This window comes from Chiloscyllium punctatum, chromosome 45 (genome assembly GCF_047496795.1).
Source record: "Chiloscyllium punctatum isolate Juve2018m chromosome 45, sChiPun1.3, whole genome shotgun sequence".
NCBI classification, from domain to species: domain Eukaryota; kingdom Metazoa; phylum Chordata; class Chondrichthyes; order Orectolobiformes; family Hemiscylliidae; genus Chiloscyllium; species Chiloscyllium punctatum.
This window is the reverse complement of record NC_092783.1, coordinates 22683638-22703704: the sequence shown is the minus strand read 5'-3', so window position 1 is coordinate 22703704 and position 20067 is coordinate 22683638. Positions and strand designations below refer to the sequence as shown.

General features: G+C 43.8%; 1 protein-coding gene across 2 annotated transcripts in view; it reads left to right on the top strand.

Moving 5' to 3' along the window:
- LOC140467221 (transcription factor ETV7-like) overlaps positions 1–20067 on the top strand; it is an 80184-nt gene that overhangs the window by 50408 nt on the left and 9709 nt on the right. For both annotated transcript variants that reach the window (XM_072563445.1, XM_072563444.1), the window contains one exon: positions 8496–8663. In XM_072563445.1, the coding sequence (XP_072419546.1) occupies positions 8496–8663 (168 nt within the window). The remainder of the gene's footprint in view (positions 1–8495; positions 8664–20067) is intronic.

Genomic DNA, 20067 nt, shown 5'->3' with positions numbered 1-20067 from the left:
TTTCTCCACATCAGTCCTAAAGTTTGGGAGAAGATTTGTAGCTCGGGTGCTCGTTGTTGTGGTTCTGTTCGCCGAGCTGGGAATTTGTGTTGCAGACGTTATGTCCGCTGTCTAGGTGACATCCTCAGTGCTTGGGAGCCTCCTGTGAAGCGCTTCTGTGATCTTTCCTCCGGCATTTATAGTGGTTTGTCTTTGCCACTTCTGGTTGTCAGTTCGAGCTGTCCGCTGTAGTGGCCGGTATATTGGGTCCAGGTCGATGTGTTTGTTGATAGAGTCTGTGGATGAGTGCCATGCGTCTAGGAATTCCCTGGCTGTTCTCTGTTTGGCTTGTCCTATAATAGTAGTATTGTCCCAATCGAACTCATGTCACTTGTCATCTGTGTATGTGGCTACTAAGGATAGCTGGTCATGTCGTTTCGTGGCTAGCTGGTGTTCATGGATGCGGATTGTTAGCTGTCTTCCTGTTTGTCTGATGTAGTGTTTTGTGCAGTCCTTGCATGGGATTTTGTACCCTACCTTGGTTTTGCTCATGCTGGGTATCAGGTCCTTTGTCCTAGTGAGATGTTGTCTGAGAGTGGCTGTTGGTTTGTGTGCTGTTATGAGTCTTAGTGGTCGCAGTAGTCTGGCGGACAGCTCGAACTGACAACCGGAAGCAGCAGAGATAAACCACTCTAAATGCCGGAGGAAAGATCACAGAAGCGCTTCACAGGAGGCTCCCAAGCACTGAGGATGTCACCTAGACAGGGGACGAAACGTCTGCAACACAAATTCCCAGCTCAGCGAACAGAACCACAACAACAGTCCTAAATAGCCTACCCTTAAACTGTGAATCCTTGGTCATTGGGAACATCCTTCCTGTGATTACCCTGTCTAGTCCAACTAGAAATTTATATCTCCACAAGTTCTCCATTAAAGAGCCCCATTCAGAGCAGAAGAGATTAAAGAATGATTTGATGTATAAGGTTTTATAAATTATTAAGTATAGCTAGGAAGAATCGGGCCAGTATTTATATAGCACCTGACTTGGACTCCAAGTCCAAGAAGTATTTTTAAAATGTGGTTTTACTGTAGCAATGTTTGCAAATGTGACTGTTTGCAAATTAGACAGTGGCAAATTATGCCAATTCCTAGGGAATTTGATTTTTAGTGATAGGATGAATGTTAGCAAGGACACTGGAAGCACTCTCTCATATTTCATATAGTATCCCTTGGGATAAGTGATTGAGTGTTTTCATGACTTCGCTGAAGTCAACACCTCTGACAATACAGCTCGCTCTCCGTTTTGCACTGAAGGATCAGCCTAGGTAACATGTCTCTGAAGTTGGTCTTAAATCAATAACTTTCTGAATCTAAAGCCTGGATGCAACGACTTTTTAAAAAAGAGGCTGACACCTGGGGAAGGGAAAGATTTTGTTAAAAAAATCTACCTACAGCACATGGACTGCAATGACTCAGGAACGCAACTCATCACCGCCTTCTGAAGGGCACCTAGGGTCAGACCCTAGTCACAGGCCCAGCCAATGATGGCCACATCCGACAAATGTTCTTTTTTCAAAAATCTTTATCTGTGGTTTGACCCACAATGCCCTTAGGGAGGCACTTCTCGAACTTTGACCCAGCGACAGTGAAGGAACGGTGGTATATTTCCAAGTCAGGATGGTGAGTGGCTTGGTGGGGAACTTGAAGGTGGTGGTGTTCCCATATATCTACTGCCTCTGTCCTTCTGGTTGGAAGTGGTCATGGGTTTGGAAAGTCTGCCTGAGATCTTTGGTGAATTTCTGCCATACATCTGGTGGATGGTACACACTGCTGTTGCTGAGTGTCAGTGGAGAGGGACTAGATGCTTGAGGATGTGGTGCCAATCAAGCCGGCTGCTTGTCTTGGGATGGTGCCTAGTTTCTTGAGCATTGTTGGAGCTGCACTCATTCAGGCAAATGTGGAGTATTCCGTCACACTCCTGATTTGTTTTTAAAGGGAATCAATCAATCCCTCCAGACTGAGTAAAGGCTGTAGGTGGTGTGGAAATCGTACCTCTATGTACCAGCACTGTGTAGAAGATTCAACAAAACACATTAAGTCCAAAACAGCCCTCTGAACTATAACCCTTATATCGTCTTCACATCAGGTATTCCTCAATCATGCCAGCCCATACTGTCTCCATGCCAACCTATGCCCCTATACCTACCAGCTGGCCCTTTATAGCTGCTCTACGAAATTCCAGTCAACAAATGCCTACCCACACTCCCAAACTTACCACCTTTTACCATTCTATCTACTGGGCCAGCTCATCCAGTGCCCACCATAAGTAGACCCTGGACCCGTAAGACTTGGGAGCAGAAGAAGGCCATTCAGCCCATCAAGTCTGCTCTGCCATTCAATGCAATCCTGGCTGATCCAACAATCCTCAACTTCATTTCCTTGACTTTTTTCCATAACCCTTGAATCCTTTACTGATTAAAATCTGTCTGTGTCCAATTTGAATATATTTGATAGCCTAGTCTGGAGAACCCTCTGCAGTAAAGAATTCCACAGATTCACTACCCTCTGAGAGAAACAGTTCCTTGTCACTTTCCTAAGAACCTTGTGCATGTCAATAAGGTTGTCTCTCATTGCAGTCAGTACAGGCCAAACCGACTCAACCTCTCCTCATATAACAGTCCTATCATAAGCAGGATGAACCTAGTCAATCTTCTCTGGACTGGCTCCATTGCCAGTTTATCTCTTCTTAGATAAGGGACCCAAAGCTCTTCAGGGTATTGCAGCTGTGGTCTGACTCTTCAGCAAGACTTCCCTATTTTTATATTCCATCCACCTGGAACTTAAAGGCCAGTGGTTCCATTTGCCTTTTCTATTGCCCATTGATCTTGGATGCTAGCTTTCTGTGATTCATGCACGAGAACTCTCAAAACCCTTTGTTCTGTAACTTTCTGCAGTTTATCTCCATTGAAATAATATTCAAGCCCCCTATTCTTCCTGACAAAATGCATGACCTCACATTTTCCCACATTCCATTTCATTTGCCAAGTTTTTGCCCACCCTGATTTGATTCATTATTATCACATGTGCCTAGGTACACTGAAAAGTGTTGTTTTGCATGTAAAACAGGCAGATCATACTGTACAAAAGTGCATGAGGGTAATGGAACAGGGCGAGGAATACAATGTTATGGCTGCAGAGAAGGTGCACAAAAAGCGAGATTAACATTAAGTTTAAAATTTGAGAGGTCTATTCAGAAATCTAATAACAGCAGGGAAGAAACTAGTCTGAATCTGCTGGTCTGTACGTTTAAGCTTTTATATCTCCTGCCACGCTGGGCACAAGAGGTTGGAAGAGATTATAACCAGTGTGGGAGGGGTCTTCGATGATGTTGGCTGCCTCCCTGAGGCAGTGAGAACTGTAGATGCAGTCAATGGTTAGAAGGTTGGCTTGCGTCATGGTCTGGGCTGCATTCACAAATCTCTAATTTCTTATGGTCCTGGGCAGAGCAATTGCCATACCAAGCTGTGATGCATCCAGATTGCATGTTTTCCATGGCGGATCTATAAAAATTGGTAAGAATCTTTATGGACATGCTGAATTTCCTTAGTTTCCTGAGGAAGTAGAGTGTAGTTGTGCTTTATTGACTGGTATCTCAATGTGGTTAGACTAGGACAGATTGTTGGTGATCGTCATTCCTAAGAATTTGATGTTGTTGACCATCTCCACCTTAGAGTTTAGAGTGTGGTGCTGGAAAAACACAGCAGGTCAGACAGCATCCGAAGAGCAGGAGAATTGACATTTTGGGCAAAAGCCCTTCATCAGGAATGAGGCTGTGAGGGGAGGGGGTGGTGAGATAAATGGGAGGGGGGTGGGGCTGGGGGTTAAGGTAGCTAAGAGTGCACTAGGTGGATGGAGGTGGGGGGTAATGGTGATAGGTCGGAGAGGAGGGTGAGAGACAGGTCATGAGGATGGTGCCGAGTTGGAAGGTTGGAACTGGGGTAAGGTGGGGAGAGGAAATGAGGAAACTGGTAAGATCCACATTGATGCCCTGGGGTTGGAGGGCCCCGAGGCAGAAGAGGAGGTGTTCTTCCTCCAGGCATGGGGTGGTAAGGGAGTGGTGGCGGAGGAGGCCCAGGGCCTGCATGTCCTTGGCAGAGTGGGAGGGGAAGTTGAAGTGTTTGGCCACGGGGTGGTGGGGTTGATTGGTGTAACGCCACCTTAGCATCACTGATGTAGGCAGGGGTATTCCTTCCACCTTGCTTCCTGAAGTTAATGGCTAACCTTTTCATTTTGCTGATGTTGAGGGAGAGATTATTATCTCTACACCATGCCACCAAGCACTCTATCCCTTTTCTGTATTTCTGTCTTGTCATTGTTTGACATCCGGCTTACAACAGTGGTGTCATCAGTGAACTGGTAGATGGAGTTAGAATGAAATTTGGCTATACGGTCATGAGTGTATGGGGAGTATAGTAAGTGGCTGAATACACAGCCTTGTGAGGTAGTGGTGCTGAGGATTATTGTGGAGGAAATGTCACATATTCTTATTGATTGCAGTCTGTGGGTCAGGAGGTCAAAGATCCCGTTGCAGAGGGCGGAGCAGAGATCTTGGTCTTGGAGTTTGCAGATTAGTTTGGTTGGAATTATGATGTTAAAGGCAGAGCTGTAGTCGATAATTCGGAGCCTAGCCTGTCTATATCCACAGCAAACCCGTTGTAGTACCCTCATCATTTGCCTTCAGACCTACTCTTGTGTCACGTACTGATTTTAAAAGAAGTAAATTTCCATTATGTCAATGTATTTCAGACTTCACTGTATTCGCAAAAATACCCCTGCTCATTTAAAATACATTTACTAAATTTAAATTCCTTCACTTCATAAAAACAAAAAATTAATTCAACTACAATGAGCATTGAAATTCAAAGTTGCACATCAGAGTCCAAACTTACTTGTGGCTGTCAAATTGTGAAATGGAAATCGCCCCACTATCATAACATACCTTATGAAATCAGTCAGATGGTACTAATCCAGTAATGCAAATCTTCGACTTGGTAGCAACCACATTGAAATGGAACACTTTATTTTTCAACTCTGTGGACATCTTTCCTACAAAGATTAAAAGGTTAAAAAGATATAAAGGAACTTTGACTGGTCTGTTCACCAGTTCGGCACGTCTTTTATAATTTGACGGTTTGATGCCTACATTAATTTATGCACTTGTTTCCACACAGTCTCAAAGAGCACCTGGCATCTCTCAAACAGTTACCTTACCTGTCCAAAAGGGCTGATTTATTGCTGTAAGGGTTCCATACTCCACCTCTTTCAAAGGTGTCCCGGAGCAGACCTAAAGAGGTACCTGGTTATACAAAGGAGCTCCTGACCGACTCATAACTTGTCCTGTTCTGCACATTCTGGGGTACGTACACTTGCCTCACCAACCACACAAGGACAGGAGACTGCTCAACCAAATCCCCAGCTGACTCCATTCCCAGCCCCATGAAGATAACAAAGGCCTTGTACAGGGGCATTCCTCGGGATTTCTGAGAATTTCTGCTATTTTTTTCCATGAAGGAAAGACCATGCCTAATAATCAAACATTGCAGTAAAATTTCTATCTAACTCTTAAATTGAACATTTTAAACTGTGTTTCAATTCAGTCTGTGATTTATTTCAAAGCCCCTTGTGACTGGGATACACCCTGTGTTGTTGCCTCCTCCATCAGGCAGTGAACCAAGCCCAGAGACTGAAAGAGGCAGATTTAGGGGGATTGTTAAAATGTTTGTTCATGCAATGGAACCAGTGAATGCTGAAGAGCTCCTTCAAAGCTGACTTATTAAAAATTAGTTCAGGCATCACTGGCTGGGCCATCATTTATTACCCATCCTTAACTGTCCTTGAGAAGGTGGTGAGCTGCCTTTTTGAACCACTGATATCCATGTGCCACAATGCCTTTCGGAAGGGAATCCCAGGATTTTGATGCAGTGACAGTAAAGAAGTGGTGATATGTTTCCAAGTCAGGATGTTGAGTGACTTGGAGGGGAACTTGCAGGTGTGGTGTTCCCATATATCTGCTGCCTGCCTTCTAGACGAAAATGGTCGTGGTTTTAGACGGTGCTGTTTAAGGAGCTTTGGTGAATTTCTGCAGTGCATCCTGTAGATGCTGTCACAGCAGAAAGGCTGGTGATGGTGGTCTGCCCTCATTCTTATCCTACACTCACATACTTTGCTGGAAAGAGAAATGCTGGACGGAATCTTGGAATCGGGTCCTGCCCCCAAGTCATCCTGAGTCAACAGAAATTCAGGCCATATGATGTAAAGCAGAAATCAGAAGAACGTTTACTTTGTACAGAAAGTGTGATGCTGGAGAAGTCACTATCAAAATTCAACAGTTGAGGGTCAGTTTGCCAGGGTATCTAAAGGAATTGGGAATAAAGGGATGAGTTATGCTGCATATTGTCAAGGTTAAACACTAACACAGTCTGTTGTTACAAAATGACTTCTTCTTGTTTCACTGTTATAATGTACTGACACCGGTTCCCAGTGCTTTTGTTAACAGCACAGAGGCTTATTACAAATAATCTTGTAATTTTTCCTTTATTTATCTAATTCCCTTTTGAAAGTTATGATTGAACCTGCTTACAATTCTCTTTCTGGCAGTACCTTCCTGAATGTGATAACTCACTTGGATGAATATTGGACAGGAAATATTAAGACACTTGGATTTGCTACATTGTGTGTTGTAGGTAGTTACATAATGGAGATCCACATGTAAACCAGTAACGACTTAAACACTCAAGGGAGTGGGAATGTTTAAAAAGAGAACAGAGGTCAATAGTTTTTTCTGTCTCAGTCTGCTCATTTGCTGCTGCTGCTGCTGCTTTTCAAACTGCAATCCACTTCAAACCTGGTGGTCACCTCTGGGTCTTAAGAACATAAGAACGAGAAGCAGGAGTAGGCTATTTGACCCCTTGAGCCTGCTCCACCATTCAATAAGATCTTTTTGTGGACTCAGTTCCACATACCTGCCCACTCACCATAACCCTGAATTCTTTCACTGTTTAAAAATCTATATTTGCCTTAAATTGCTTCATTGGGCAGGGATTTACACTGATTCACAACTCTTTGGGTGAAGAAGTTCCTCCTCAACTCAGTCCCAAACCTGCTCCTTCCTATTTTGCAGCTACTTCTTTCTAGTAACAATAATAATGATAATAATTATCAGTCAATCTCCATTGATAATAGATTACCATCCTTCTATCTGTTGAAGGATGCTTCCATTGCGCTGGAAGCTGGAGTCGGAGCTAGGGCCAGGATTTCTACCTCAGCACACTCGTCAGCAAAGGTGGAGGTGATGGTGGATGGGATTTAAAAATGGGACTGAGAGTTCTGAATGAACGGGTATTTCGGTAATGAGGAACATGAGAAGATCAGGGAAAGTGAGTGATCAGTTACTGAGAATTGAACTTTCTGTCATCATGAAAATGAACTGAACAGTGTCTCAGAGATAGAAACTTACCGTCTTGGAAGATTGACTGGATTGAGCATTAGAACTCAACCAAGGTTCAGATAGGAGTGAGATATACAGAGATTTATAAACCAAATTACTTCAAGGGCTGTTCACCCCTAAGAACATAGATTCCACTATCACTGATCAATCCTTTCGCAGCCAATCATCATCTCACCATGGGAGAGTGTCTCCTTTAGCAGATGGTGTTTAAGATAGTCATGAACTGACAATAAATTTGAAGAATTTTTATCCCTCCATCTGAACAACTCTGCCAAAACTTTACTTCTGGTGCAATCCCAGCTGCTCTGAGAGTGACTAGACTTTCTGCTTAATGGACAGCAGCCATTTGGACTGTCTTGTTCAATATTTTTTCCAGCAGTTTGATATATTCTTCATCTTGCCAGCTCAGAGCTAGCAGGATACAATCAGAAAAGAGAACCCCTACAGGGTACAGGTACAGGTAGGCCATTCAGCCCATCAGGTTGAAATTGACCCTCTGAAGAGCATCCCAGCCAGCCACAACCACTCCCTCCCTCCTCTCCGCAACAACCCTATCACCCTGCTTAATGGCTAATTCACCTAACCTGCTCGTCCTCCAACTGTGGGAGGGAACCCACGCAGACACAGGGAGAACATGCAAACTCCACCCGAGGCTGCAATTGAACCTGGGTCCCTGGCACTGTGAGGCAGCAGCGCCAGCCACTAAGACCGATCTGGAACATTGCAGCTAGTTTCTGTTGTTTTGGTTCAGCCATTCCACATATTGAGCTTTGCTGGGTTAATAGTTTATGGTTATTGTTCATTTCATTGGATAAAGGTAGACATTTCAATACGCGATGTTAATTAATTATTATCTTGGAACCAAGAAACATTTACTTCCGTGAAGTTACTGTATTTATAAATTATACTTATAACTTGTATTATACTTATAATTATGCTTATAAATTGTATTTAGAAATAGTGCTGCAGTCACTGACTGGGCATAACCTCTTGCACTTGAATGTTTTAGTTACCCAGGAGCCAACAACAATATTCCGATTGCCTGGATACAGGCCTAGCAGCTCCGTCCTATCCCATGGAGACACCTTCCAAACTTGGAGTCAAGTGCGATCGATTGGAACCACGATAGATGGAAGAGGAGAGGTGGCACCATTTAATAGGTTCCAGGTTCACACAGGTATGTCCCAAAGAGCACGGTCACCTCAACCCTGTACCAACCAAACAATCAACACCTACTGAAACCAAATGGACATTTACATCAATACTTGGACTTACCGGACAGTTTCCTGTGAACTGTTGATACAAAAGCAAAATTGAAGAATTTATCAATAATGCCAAAATGGCTGCTATTTCAGCACAGACGTAGCCCGTGATGTCAGCCAGACAGGATGTAGGAAAGCCCAGCAGCAGTGGCACTGAAGCGAGGCGAGGCAGAGGCTGGGGCTCAACAAGGGGGCAGGGGCAAAGGCCGGGAGTGAGTGTAAAGGAGAGGTGTGTACCCAGAGAGGGAGTGATCGGAGATGACTGCACCAAGATTGGGAGTGGGAGAGGGGCCTGCACCGGGAGTGGGAGAGGGGCCTGTACCGGGAGTCCGAAAGGGGCCTGCACTGGGAGTGGGAGAGGGGCCTGTACCGGGAGTGGGAGAGGGGCCTGTACCGGGAGTAGGAAAGGGGCCTGTACCGGGAGTGGGAGAGGGGCCTGTACCGGGAGTGGGAGAGGGGCCTGTACCGGGAGTGGGAGAGGGGCCTGCACCGGGAGTGGGAGAGGGGCCTGCACCGGGAGTGGGAGAGGGGCCTGCACCGGGAGTGGGAGAGGGGCCTGCACCGGGAGTGGGAAAGGGGCCTGTACCGGGAGTGGGAGAGGGGCCTGTACCGGGAGTGGGAGAGGGGCCTGTACCGGGAGTAGGAAAGGGGCCTGTACCGGGAGTGGGAAAGGGGCCTGCACCGGGAGTGGGAGAGGGGCCTGTACCGTGAGTGGGAGAGGGGCCTGTACCGGGAGTGGGAAAGGTGTCTGGAGTGGAAGTGGAAGTGGGAAAGGGGCCTGGATCAAGAATAGGAGTGAGGAGAGAGGGGCGAGGGGCACACTGGGAGTAGGGGGAGGAGAGGCCAGAAGTGGAACCAGCCAGTCTCCATTTGTCTATATTGTGCATTAGATTTTTAAATGAATTATAAAGATAATTTTCCTGAACACAGACTCCCTGCAGCACCACAAGACTGGCTGCTGCTGGGGAAAATTGATGTAGGTGTTCAGGTCGATTGTACCCTGAAGATGGCAGCACAAGTCAATGAAAGGGGCCTAACGGGGAAGGCAGATGAACTGAGGGCATGGTTTCGGAACATCGGACTGGGATATCATAGCAATTACAGAAACATGGCACAGGGATGGGCAGGACTGGCAGCTTAATGTTCCAGGATACAAATGCGACAGGAAGGACAGAAAGGGAGGCAAGAGAGGAGGGGGAGTGGCATTTTTGATAAAGGATAGCATTACAGCTGTGCTGAGGGAGGATATTCCTGGAAATATATCCAAGGAAGTTATTTGGGTGGAACTGAGGGATAAGAAAGAGATGATCACCTTATTGGGATTGGTTTATGGACCCCCTAACAGTCAGAGGTAAATTGAGAAACAAATTTGTAAGGAGATCTCCACTATCTGTAAGAATAAGAGGGTGGTTATGGTTGGGGATTTTAACTTTCCAAACATAGACTGGGACTGCCATAGTGTTAAGGGTTTAGATGGAGAGGAATTTGTTAAGTGTGTACAAGACAATTTTCTGATTCAGTATGTGGTTGTACCGACAAGAGAAGGTGCAAAACTTGACCTACTCTTGGGAAATAAGGCAGGACAGGTGACTGAGGTGTCAGTGGGGGAGCACTTTGGGGCCAGCGACCATAAGTCGATGAGATTTAAAATAGTGTTGGAAAAGAATAGACCAGATCTAAAAGTTGAAGTTCTAAATTGGAGAAAGGCCAATTTTGAAGGTATTAGGCAAGAACTTTCGAAAGCTGATTGGAGGCAGATGTTCACAGGTAAAGGGACGGCTGGAAAATGGGAAGCCTTCAGAAATGAGATAACAAGAATCCAGAGAAAGTATATTCCTGTTAGGGTGAAAGGGAAGGCTGGTAGGTATAGGGAATGCTGGATGACTAAAGAAATTGAGGGTTTGGTTAAGAAAAAGAAAGAAGCATATGTTAGGTATAGACAGATCAGGTGAATCCTTAGAAGAGTATAAAGGCAGTAGGAGTATACTTAAGAGGGAAATCAGGAGGGCAAAAAGGGAACATGAGATAGCTTTGGCAAATAGAATTAAGGAGAATCCAAAGGGGTTTTACAAAGATATTAAGGACAAAAGGGTAACTCGGGAGAGAATAGGGCCCCTCAAAGATCACCAAGGCGGCCTTTGTGTGGAGCCACAGAAAATGGGGGAGATACTAAATGAATATTTTGCATTAGTATTTACTGTGGAAAAGGATATGGAAGATATAGACTGCAGGGAAATAGATGGTGACACTTTGCAAAATGTCACAGAGGAGGAAGTGCTGGGTGTCTTGAAATGGGTAAAGGTGGATAAATTCTCAGGACCTGACCAGGTGTACCCGAGAACTCTGTGGGAAGCTAGAGAAGTGATTGCTGGGTCTCTTGCTGAGATATTTGTATCATCGATAGTCACAGGTGAGGTGCCGGAAGTCTGGAGGTTGGCTAATGTGGTGCCACTGTTTAAGAAGGGTGGCAAGGACAAGCCAGGGAACTATAGACCAGTGAGCCTGACCTCGGTGGTGGGCAAGTTGTTGGAGGGAATCCTGAGGGACAGGATGTGCATGTATTTGGAAAGGCAAGGACTGATTAGGGATAGTCAACATGGCTTTGTGCATGGGAAATCATGTCTCATTAACTTGATTGTGTTTTTTGAAGAAGTAACAAAGATGATTGATGAGGGCAGAGCGGCAGATGTGATCTATATGGACTTTAGTAAGGCATTTGACAAGGTTCCCCATGGGAGACTGGTTAGCAAGTTTAGATCTCATGGAATACAGGGAGAACTAGCCATTTGGATACAGAACTGGCTCAAAGGTAGAAGACAGAGGGTGGTGGTGGAGGGTTGTTTTTCAGACTGGAGGCCTGTGACCAGTGGAGTGCCACAAGGATCGGTGCTGGGCCCTCTACTTTTTGTCATTTACATAAATGATTTGGATGCGAGCGTTAGAGGTACAGTTAGTAAGTTTGCAGATGACACCAAAATTGGAGGTGTAGTGGGCAGCGAAGAAGGTTACCTCAGATTACAACAGGATCTTGACCAGATGGGCCAATGGGCTGAGAAGTGGCAGATGGCCTCTATTCCTGATGAAGGACTTTTGCCCAAAACATCGATTTTCCTGCTTCTTGGATGCTGCCTAACCTGCTGTGCTTTTCCAGCACCACTCTGATCTACTCTGGCAGATGGCTAGGCTGTTTTCCCTGGAGCGTCAGAGGTTGAGGGGTGACCATATGAAGATTTACAAAATTATGAGGGGCATGGATAGAGTAAATAGACAAAGTCTTTTCCCTGGGGTGGGGGAGACCAGAACTAGAGGGCATAGGTTTAGGGTGAGAGGGGAGAGATATAAAAGAGACCTAAGGGGCAACTTTTTCACACAGAGGGTGGTGCGTGTATGGAATGAGCTGCCAGAGGATGTGGTGGAGGCTGGTACAATTGCAACATTTAAAAGGCATTTGGATGGGTATATGAATAGGAAGGGTTTGGAGGGATATGGGCTGGGTGCTGGCAGGTGGGACTAGTTTGGGTTGGGATATCTGGTAGGCATGGACGGGTTGGACCGAAGGGTCTGTTTCTGTGCTGTACATCTCTATTGCTCTATCTGTGGAGGGAGAAATTCTGTAACTGTTCACCCAGCCAGTGGTGCCCACTTCCCTGAATTTTAAGCACATTCAGGTATTGAGCCTTTCGTGTTATCCTTTCATTAGTCTTCTCATATCCAATCCTGGATATTTGTGTACTCTCTCTGCCCCTCACTACCATTATCTGAGCCTCATGTCCCATGTTGCTATGTTACTGTTTACCTTTGCCTCTAGCCTTGGATATACCTCATCTTTCTAAATTTGATCCCTAATCTTCACTATTTAATTTAAAGCCCTCTCTCCTTCTCTAGGTATGTGATTTGCTTGCCCAAAATCTTTTTAAAAAAAATTCATTCATGCACTGAGGGCTTCCCTGCTCGGCCAGTTGCTTCCCTAATTGCCCAGAGTACAGTTAAGAGTCAGTCACATAGCTGTGGGTCTGAAGTCACATGTCAGCCAGTTCAGGTAACGATGGCAGTTTCCTTCACTAACTGGCATTAATGAACCAGATGGGTTTTCCCCACAGTCAGCAATGAATTTGTGGTCTTTATTAGACTCTTAATTCCAGATACTTATTGAATTAAAATTTAATAAATCTGCCATGGCGGGATTTGAACTTGGGTCCCCAGATTAACACCACTAGGCCATTGCCTCCCACATATGTACGACATACTTTCCTCAGCCGTCTTTCAGTCATATACTTATCTCTCTAATTTGATGAACTCTATGTCAATTTATATGCAGTTCAGTAATAATCCAAAGATTATGATCTTTGAGGTTTTGCTTTTCAATTTAGTGCCTTGCGCCATACTTTTTCTGTAATGCTGCATCTCCCTGTGTAAGAAGGCTGTCCATGGTGAGACATCTCTATAAACACATCCTCAATAGTGAGACTGTCTTGTGAGATGAGATCCTGATAGTGAGAATCTCTAAGTGAAAGTGGTCCATGATGATTAGAGTCTCCGAATAGAAGATTTTAAGAGAGGGATAAACCCATCTTGGCTAACCAAGGAAATTAAGGAGAGAATAAAGTTGACAAAAAAATCATATAAAGAGGCAAAAGTCAGTAGAAGCCCAATAAACACAACGATGACTGCAAGTATGATAAAGAGAGACAAAATAAACTATGAGGACAAGCTAGCAAGTAATATAAGAACTGACAATCAGAGTTTCTTTAAATATATTTTAAAAAAGAAGAGAGAGGTCAAAGAGAACATAGACCTTAGAAAATGAATCTGGGGAGACAGTTATGGGGAACCGGGAAATGTCAGAGGAGTTCAAACATTAAATATTTTGCATCAGTCTTTACGGTGGAAGATACTTTGAACATTCCATTAATATTAAATAATTCAAGGGAAGAATTAAGTGCTATCATGAGCATTAAAGACATAGTATTAAACAAACTCCTGGAACTGAAGGCAGATATGTCCCCAGCCCTGAAGGATCCTAAAAGAAGTAGCCGCAGAGACAAAAGTCCTTAGATTCTGGAGGAGTACCAGAGGGTTAGAAGCTGTCAATGTGACATCCCTATTCAAAAAGGGAGGGGGTCAATGAAAGCGGTCACTGGAGGCCAATTAGTCTAACATTTATCCTTGGAAAAGTATTGGGATTGATTGTTAAGAGAGTAATAGCAACACATTTGTAAAATTATAATCTAATCAAGCAGAGTTAGCTTGGCTCATTGAAAAGGAAATTCAGATTGACTAATTTGTTCGAGTTCTCCATAAAAGTCTCAACCAGAGTGGACAGAGGGGAATCAATAGGTACATGTTTATTTGGACTTCCAGATGGCGTTTGACAAGGTCCCTTACAATAGGTTAAGTGATAAGATAAGAGCCCACAGTGTTGGAGGTAATATATTGGCAAGGATAGAGAATTGATCATGGGCAGGTAACAGTGAGTGGAGATAAAGGGTTCTTTTGCAGATTGGCAACCTGTGATCAGTGCCGGGACATAACTGTTTACAATGTATATTAATGACTTGGAGGAAGAAAGTGAATGTTTGAAATTAGATTTACAGACACCACAAAAATAGTTGGAAAGGCAGTTTACGAAGGGTATACAAACAACTTAGAGAAATATTGATAGGTGAAGTAAGTGGGAAAAAGGTTGGCAAATGGAGTATAATGTGGGAAAATGTGAAGTTCATTTTGGAAGGGAGAAGAAAAGAACAGGGTGCCATCTAAATGGAGAAAACTTGTAGAAAGCTGCAACACAAAGGGACTTGAGGGTACTGCATACAAAACACAAAGCTAGCATCAAGGTTTGGTAGGGAATCGGACACATGGAATATTGGCCTTTATTTCAACGGGGTTTGAGTCTAAGAGTAGGGAAGTCTTACTGCAACTGTACAAGGTGCTAGTGAGTCCACATCTGGAATACTGTGAGCAACTTTGGTCCCTTTATTTGAAGGAAAGATATTAATTCATGGATGCAGTTCAGAGAATATACAGTAGGATGATCCCTGGTATGGAGGGATTGTCTTAGGAGCAGAGTTTAAATTGGTTGGGGCTCTACTCACTGGACTTTAGAAGAATGAGAGGTAATCTCATGGAAACATAGAGGATTGGTAGGGGGTTAAATGCTGAGAGAATGTGTCCCCTCGTGGGAAAGTTGAGCACCAGAAGGCATCATCTCAGAATTAAGGGTGCCAATCTAAGATTGAGATGAGGAGGAATTTCTTCTCAGGATTGAGACTCTTTGGAATGTCTTGTGTATATTTAAGACTGAAAATCTTAGATTCATCATCAGTTGGGGAATTGAGGGTTATGAGAAAAACACTGGAAAGTGGACGTGAGGAATGCCAGATCAGTCATGATCCTGTTGAGTAGTGAAGCAGGCTCGAGGGGCCAAATGGCCTACTGCTTTTCCTATTTTTTATAGTTTCATTGTCTTAAAGAAATACGCGATGATAAAAGTCCCACTGTAAGAGGGTTTTTGATGCTGAGATTCCCTCTATGAATGAGTCCCCGGTGGGAAGCAATTTCTGTAAAGGGTTTCTGATTGTTTCCAGCACAGCAACAGGCCCACACAGTGTTTATATTTCATATCACATTGTGTTCATCTAATCCCATCAACATCATCTTCAATCCTTTTGCCCCTCATCTAGCTGACACTTAAAAGCATTTACATATTTATCTTAACCAATCTCTGTGGTTGTGTGTTCCACACTTGCAATACTTGTTGGTGAAGGTACTTTCCCTAAATTCCTGTTAAGAGTTGTTAGTGCCTGCCGTAGGTTTAAGGTGTCTAGTTCTGGCCTTCCGTACACCATCGCACCCTTTAAATCTTCAAATTATTCGCACATCCCAGAATCTCCTGTTTTCAAGAGAAAAGAGTTTTAGCCTGTTCATTAATTCCTTCTGGATATAATGTTTGATATCCTTTTTAGAGTTTGGAAATTAGAGCTGTTTCCAGTATTCTAAATGTGGTTTAACCAAGGCTTCACGCAGAACACAACATAAACCTCTCTGCTTTTCAAAGTCTCTGCCTCAAGACTTTTTTTTAGTTCTGAAGAAGGTTCACTAGCCCTGAAATAATTTCTCTCCACATTTGCTGCCAGATCTGCTGAGTTTTTCCAACAATTCCTGTTTTCGTTTCTGATTTCCAGCATCCACAGTTCTTTAGGATTGTTTTCTTTTAAATATATTAAGTGTCCCTCCCTCTCCCATTCCTCCCTCTCCCATTCCTCCCTCTCCCATTCCTCACCCTCCCATTCCTCCCTCTCCCATTCCTCCCTCTCCCATTCCTCCCTCTCCCATTCCTCCCTCTCCCATTCCTCACCCTCCCATTCCTCTCCCTCTCCCATTCCTTACCCTCCCATTCCTCTCCCTCTCCCATTCCTCCCTCTCCCATTCCTCCCTCTCCCATTCCTCTCCCTCTCCCATTCCTCTCCCTCTCCCATTCTTCCCTCTCCCATTCCTCCCTCTCCCATTCCTCCCTCTCCCATTCCTCCCTCTCCCATTCCTCTCCCTCTCCCATTCCTCTCCCTCTCCCATTCTTCCCTCTCCCATTCTTCCCTCTCCCATTCCTCCCTCTCCCATTCCTCCCCCTCCCATTCCTCCACCTCCCATTCCTCTCTCTCAAACATATTTCCTAAAGAATGCACAGCCTCCTTACTCTTGACATCAAAGTGTATAATTTCGTACATAATTATTTTTGAGTATGTTTTCCAGATATATGTCCATTCTGACGTTATTAATGTCTTCCTGTATTTTATGGCAGTTATTATCTACATTAACTAACTTTGAATTCTCTGCTGTTACCTGTGTGGGAGTCATCTTGCTACCTATGCTATTACTTGTTCACTCATTCCACGTGTACACATTCTAGTCACCAGCTTACCTTTAAATGAATTCTGAAAATCCTAATCAATCATGTATTCAACATCAGCCTTATTCATTTTTTCAGTAGGTTAGGTTAAGCACAGTCTTCCCTTTTGCAATGTGTGCTGACTATTCATTATTATAATTCAGCTTCTGGATATTTTCTTGAATACATCTTTTATTCACGGATTCCATGATTTTCCAAGCACCAGTATTGAGCTGATTTAAAACTTGTTCTATCTTGCTTTCTCTATCTAAAGATTTCACATTAGAGGTCACTCTGGGATAGATGCTGTCTCTATTAATTTAATAATCAATACATGGAATGATGCTCCTGTTGTCTCTTGCTTTAACATGCATGTGTACAATTCAGCAGAACCAGAGTCTTAACTTTGATTTCTCACCTACTATTTTGTCCCTTTCTACCTGAAATGGTTATAATTTTTTAAAATTGTTCCATCTAATGTCATATCCACAATGTCAGTCTCCCTGTAACTCTGTTAGTAGCATACTTGCGTTTAACACACTGGATTCACTGCAGGGCCTGGGGACAAAAAAAAAGCAAAGTTGCCAATGCTGTGATGCAGTACCGAGGGAGTGCTGCCCGTTTGGGTGAGCTCCCATGTTAAACTGAGCTCACATGTTGGGTGAGCATGAGGGGTTCCAAAGAATAGCAGGAGTATTACCACTGGTGCCATCACCAGTAATTCCCTTTCAATCAACATCATAAAAGACAGATTGTCTGCTCAGTTGTTTGTGGGAGCTTTCTGTTCACAAATTGGCTGCCACATTTCCCAGCTTAGAACAGCATCTCTACTTCATTGACTGGGATGCCTAGTGGTTATGGAAAGCACCAGGTGAATCAAAATCTTTCTTTTTTTGTCTCAATTAATTAATATTTCTGCCATTTCTCTCGCAGTAACCGAGAGTTTTGTCATGTTAGTGAGCGTATCCGCCTCCTGGTTTTACTTTTATCATTTATATATCTGTGGAGCTCATTACAAATGCTTTTTATATTGATGGTTGCTTAACTTTGTAGTTTCACTATGTCTTCCTCACTTTTTTTCTTGACTTGTTATTCAACCTCCTCAAATATCCCTTTGCCACCTTCTCCTATGTCATCAGTCTCTTTTCCTGTAGCTTCAATTTCACACATTTTGTTCTTTATCCATAGTGTACTGTTCCTGGGTAGTCTGATCTTGATTTTTAGTTCAGTATATTTTCTTTGGCCACTAATAATTGCTCTGTTAAATATTCTGCACACTGCTCTCCTGCCACGTTTGAGCGTGTATATTTCTAAATTATTTCCCTCATTTCATTCTCACCACCTTATAATCAGTCCCCTCCCCATCAGTTTGTTGGCGTTAGCTTTGTCTTTCTTGGGTCTTTCTCAGTCTTTATCGTAAACCTCCTTGTGTTGTGGTTGTTATGATTGCTATTACCTAGATGTTTGGCTACAAAGACTTCTCTTATCTCTTCAGGTTCAGTTTTTCTTCACTGGATCCAGCAGTGCTCTCTCTCTGTCATTGGGCTTTTTACCTACAGGGTAAGGAAGGAGACGCTCTACTCCTTTACTACATCATATTCCCAGTTACTTAGGGAATAATTCAATCTCCCTTTATTGTTGTCTCCTTTACTAATTTCATATGTTTTGCTGCATATTTTATCTTTGATCTCCTTTCCACTATTAGCTACGCCATTGTAACCACTTTTCGCATGACCATTCCCTTGGCTTTTATTTCCAAATACCTGCAGTTTTGTTTCTAACCTGCTCTTCGTTATGTCGCTCTTCTGTCTCCTGCTGTTCTGTAATCCATGAGTAGCCCAGCTTCCCCTTTCTGTTCCTTCCCTTCCCTTCCCTTCCCTGGCTGATCAGGTCATAACCAACAATTCTTAGGTCAACAGGCCATGCAGCCACCTTTCAGGTGCTGTTGCTGCTGCTACATTGCAGAGCCCTGGTGGTATATTGGCAATGTTCACCTGTTTTAGTTTGGATCTGTGTGCATTTCATCCAGTTTAATTCATTTTTTGCCATTGTTTATTCTGTTTTGAGCAGTCCTTGAAACTCTTGTTTTATAATTCATTTGTTCTTTGACACCTTGATGTTAACACTGTTCACTTTGCTGTCATCTCCTCATTCTGATATCTTCAGGTTTAATTCATTTTCACCAGTTCCCTTTTCCACCTACCAAACCCACGACCACTTCTATCTAGAAGGACAAGGGCAGCAGATATATGGGAACACCACCCCCTGCAAGTTCCCTTCCAAGCCACTCACCATCCTGACTTTAAAATATGATTAGATTAGATTCCCAAAATGGAAACAGGCCCTTCGGCCCAACAAGTCCACACTGACCCTCTGAAGAGTAACCCACCCAGACCCATTCCCCTACCCTATGTTTACCCCTGACTAATGCACCAAACACTATGGACAATTTAGCATGGCCAATTCACCTAACCAGCACATCTTTGGACTGTGGGAGGAAACCGGAGCACCTGGAGGAAACTCACGCAGACACAGGGAGAATGTGCAAACTCCACACAGACAGTTGCCTGAAGCTGGACTGGAACCTGTGTCCCTGGAGCTGTGAGACAGCAGTGCTAACCACTGAGCCACCGTGCCACCTTATATTGACGTTCCTTCAGAGTCACTGGGTCAAAATCCTGGAATTCCCTCCCTAATGGCATTGTGGGTCGACTTATAGTAGGTGGAATGCATCCGTTCAAGAAGATAGCTCATCACTGCCTTCCTAAGGGCGTCCAGGGATGGGCCATAAATGCTGGGCCAGCCAACAATAGTCACATTCCATGAGCGAATTTGAAGAAAAACCTCCCACATATACAGCCCTGACACATTGCCATTTTTAATTTATTTGTTTATCTATTATTTTGGTTCTATAAATGCTTGCTTGAGATCTCGACTATGTTTCCATGTTAGAGTTCAGGTTGATCTCATAGAAACATCGAAAATAGGAGCAGGAGTTGGCCATTCAGCCCTTCGGGTCTACTCCACCATTGGTGATGATCAGTCCCCTGTTCCTTTCTCCCTGTACCACTTGATCCCTTTAGCCCAAAGAACTAGATCTAACTCCTTCTTGAAAACATTCAATGTTGTGGTCTCAGCCACTTTCTGTGGTCGAGAATTCCACAGGCTCACTACTCTCTGGGTGAAGAGATTTCTCCTCATCTCAGTCTGAAATGGCCTACCCTGTATCCTGAAATTGTGACCCACCCACCCATCCCGGTTCTGGACTCCCTGGACATCAGGAACATCCTTCCTATGTTTACCCTGTCTAGTCCCGTTAGAAACTTAAAGGTCTTGATGAGATCCCCCTCATTCTTCTAAACTTTAGTGAATATTGTGTCAATTGATTCAATCTCTCTCCACATGAGAGTCCTCCCAACCCAGGACAAATTACT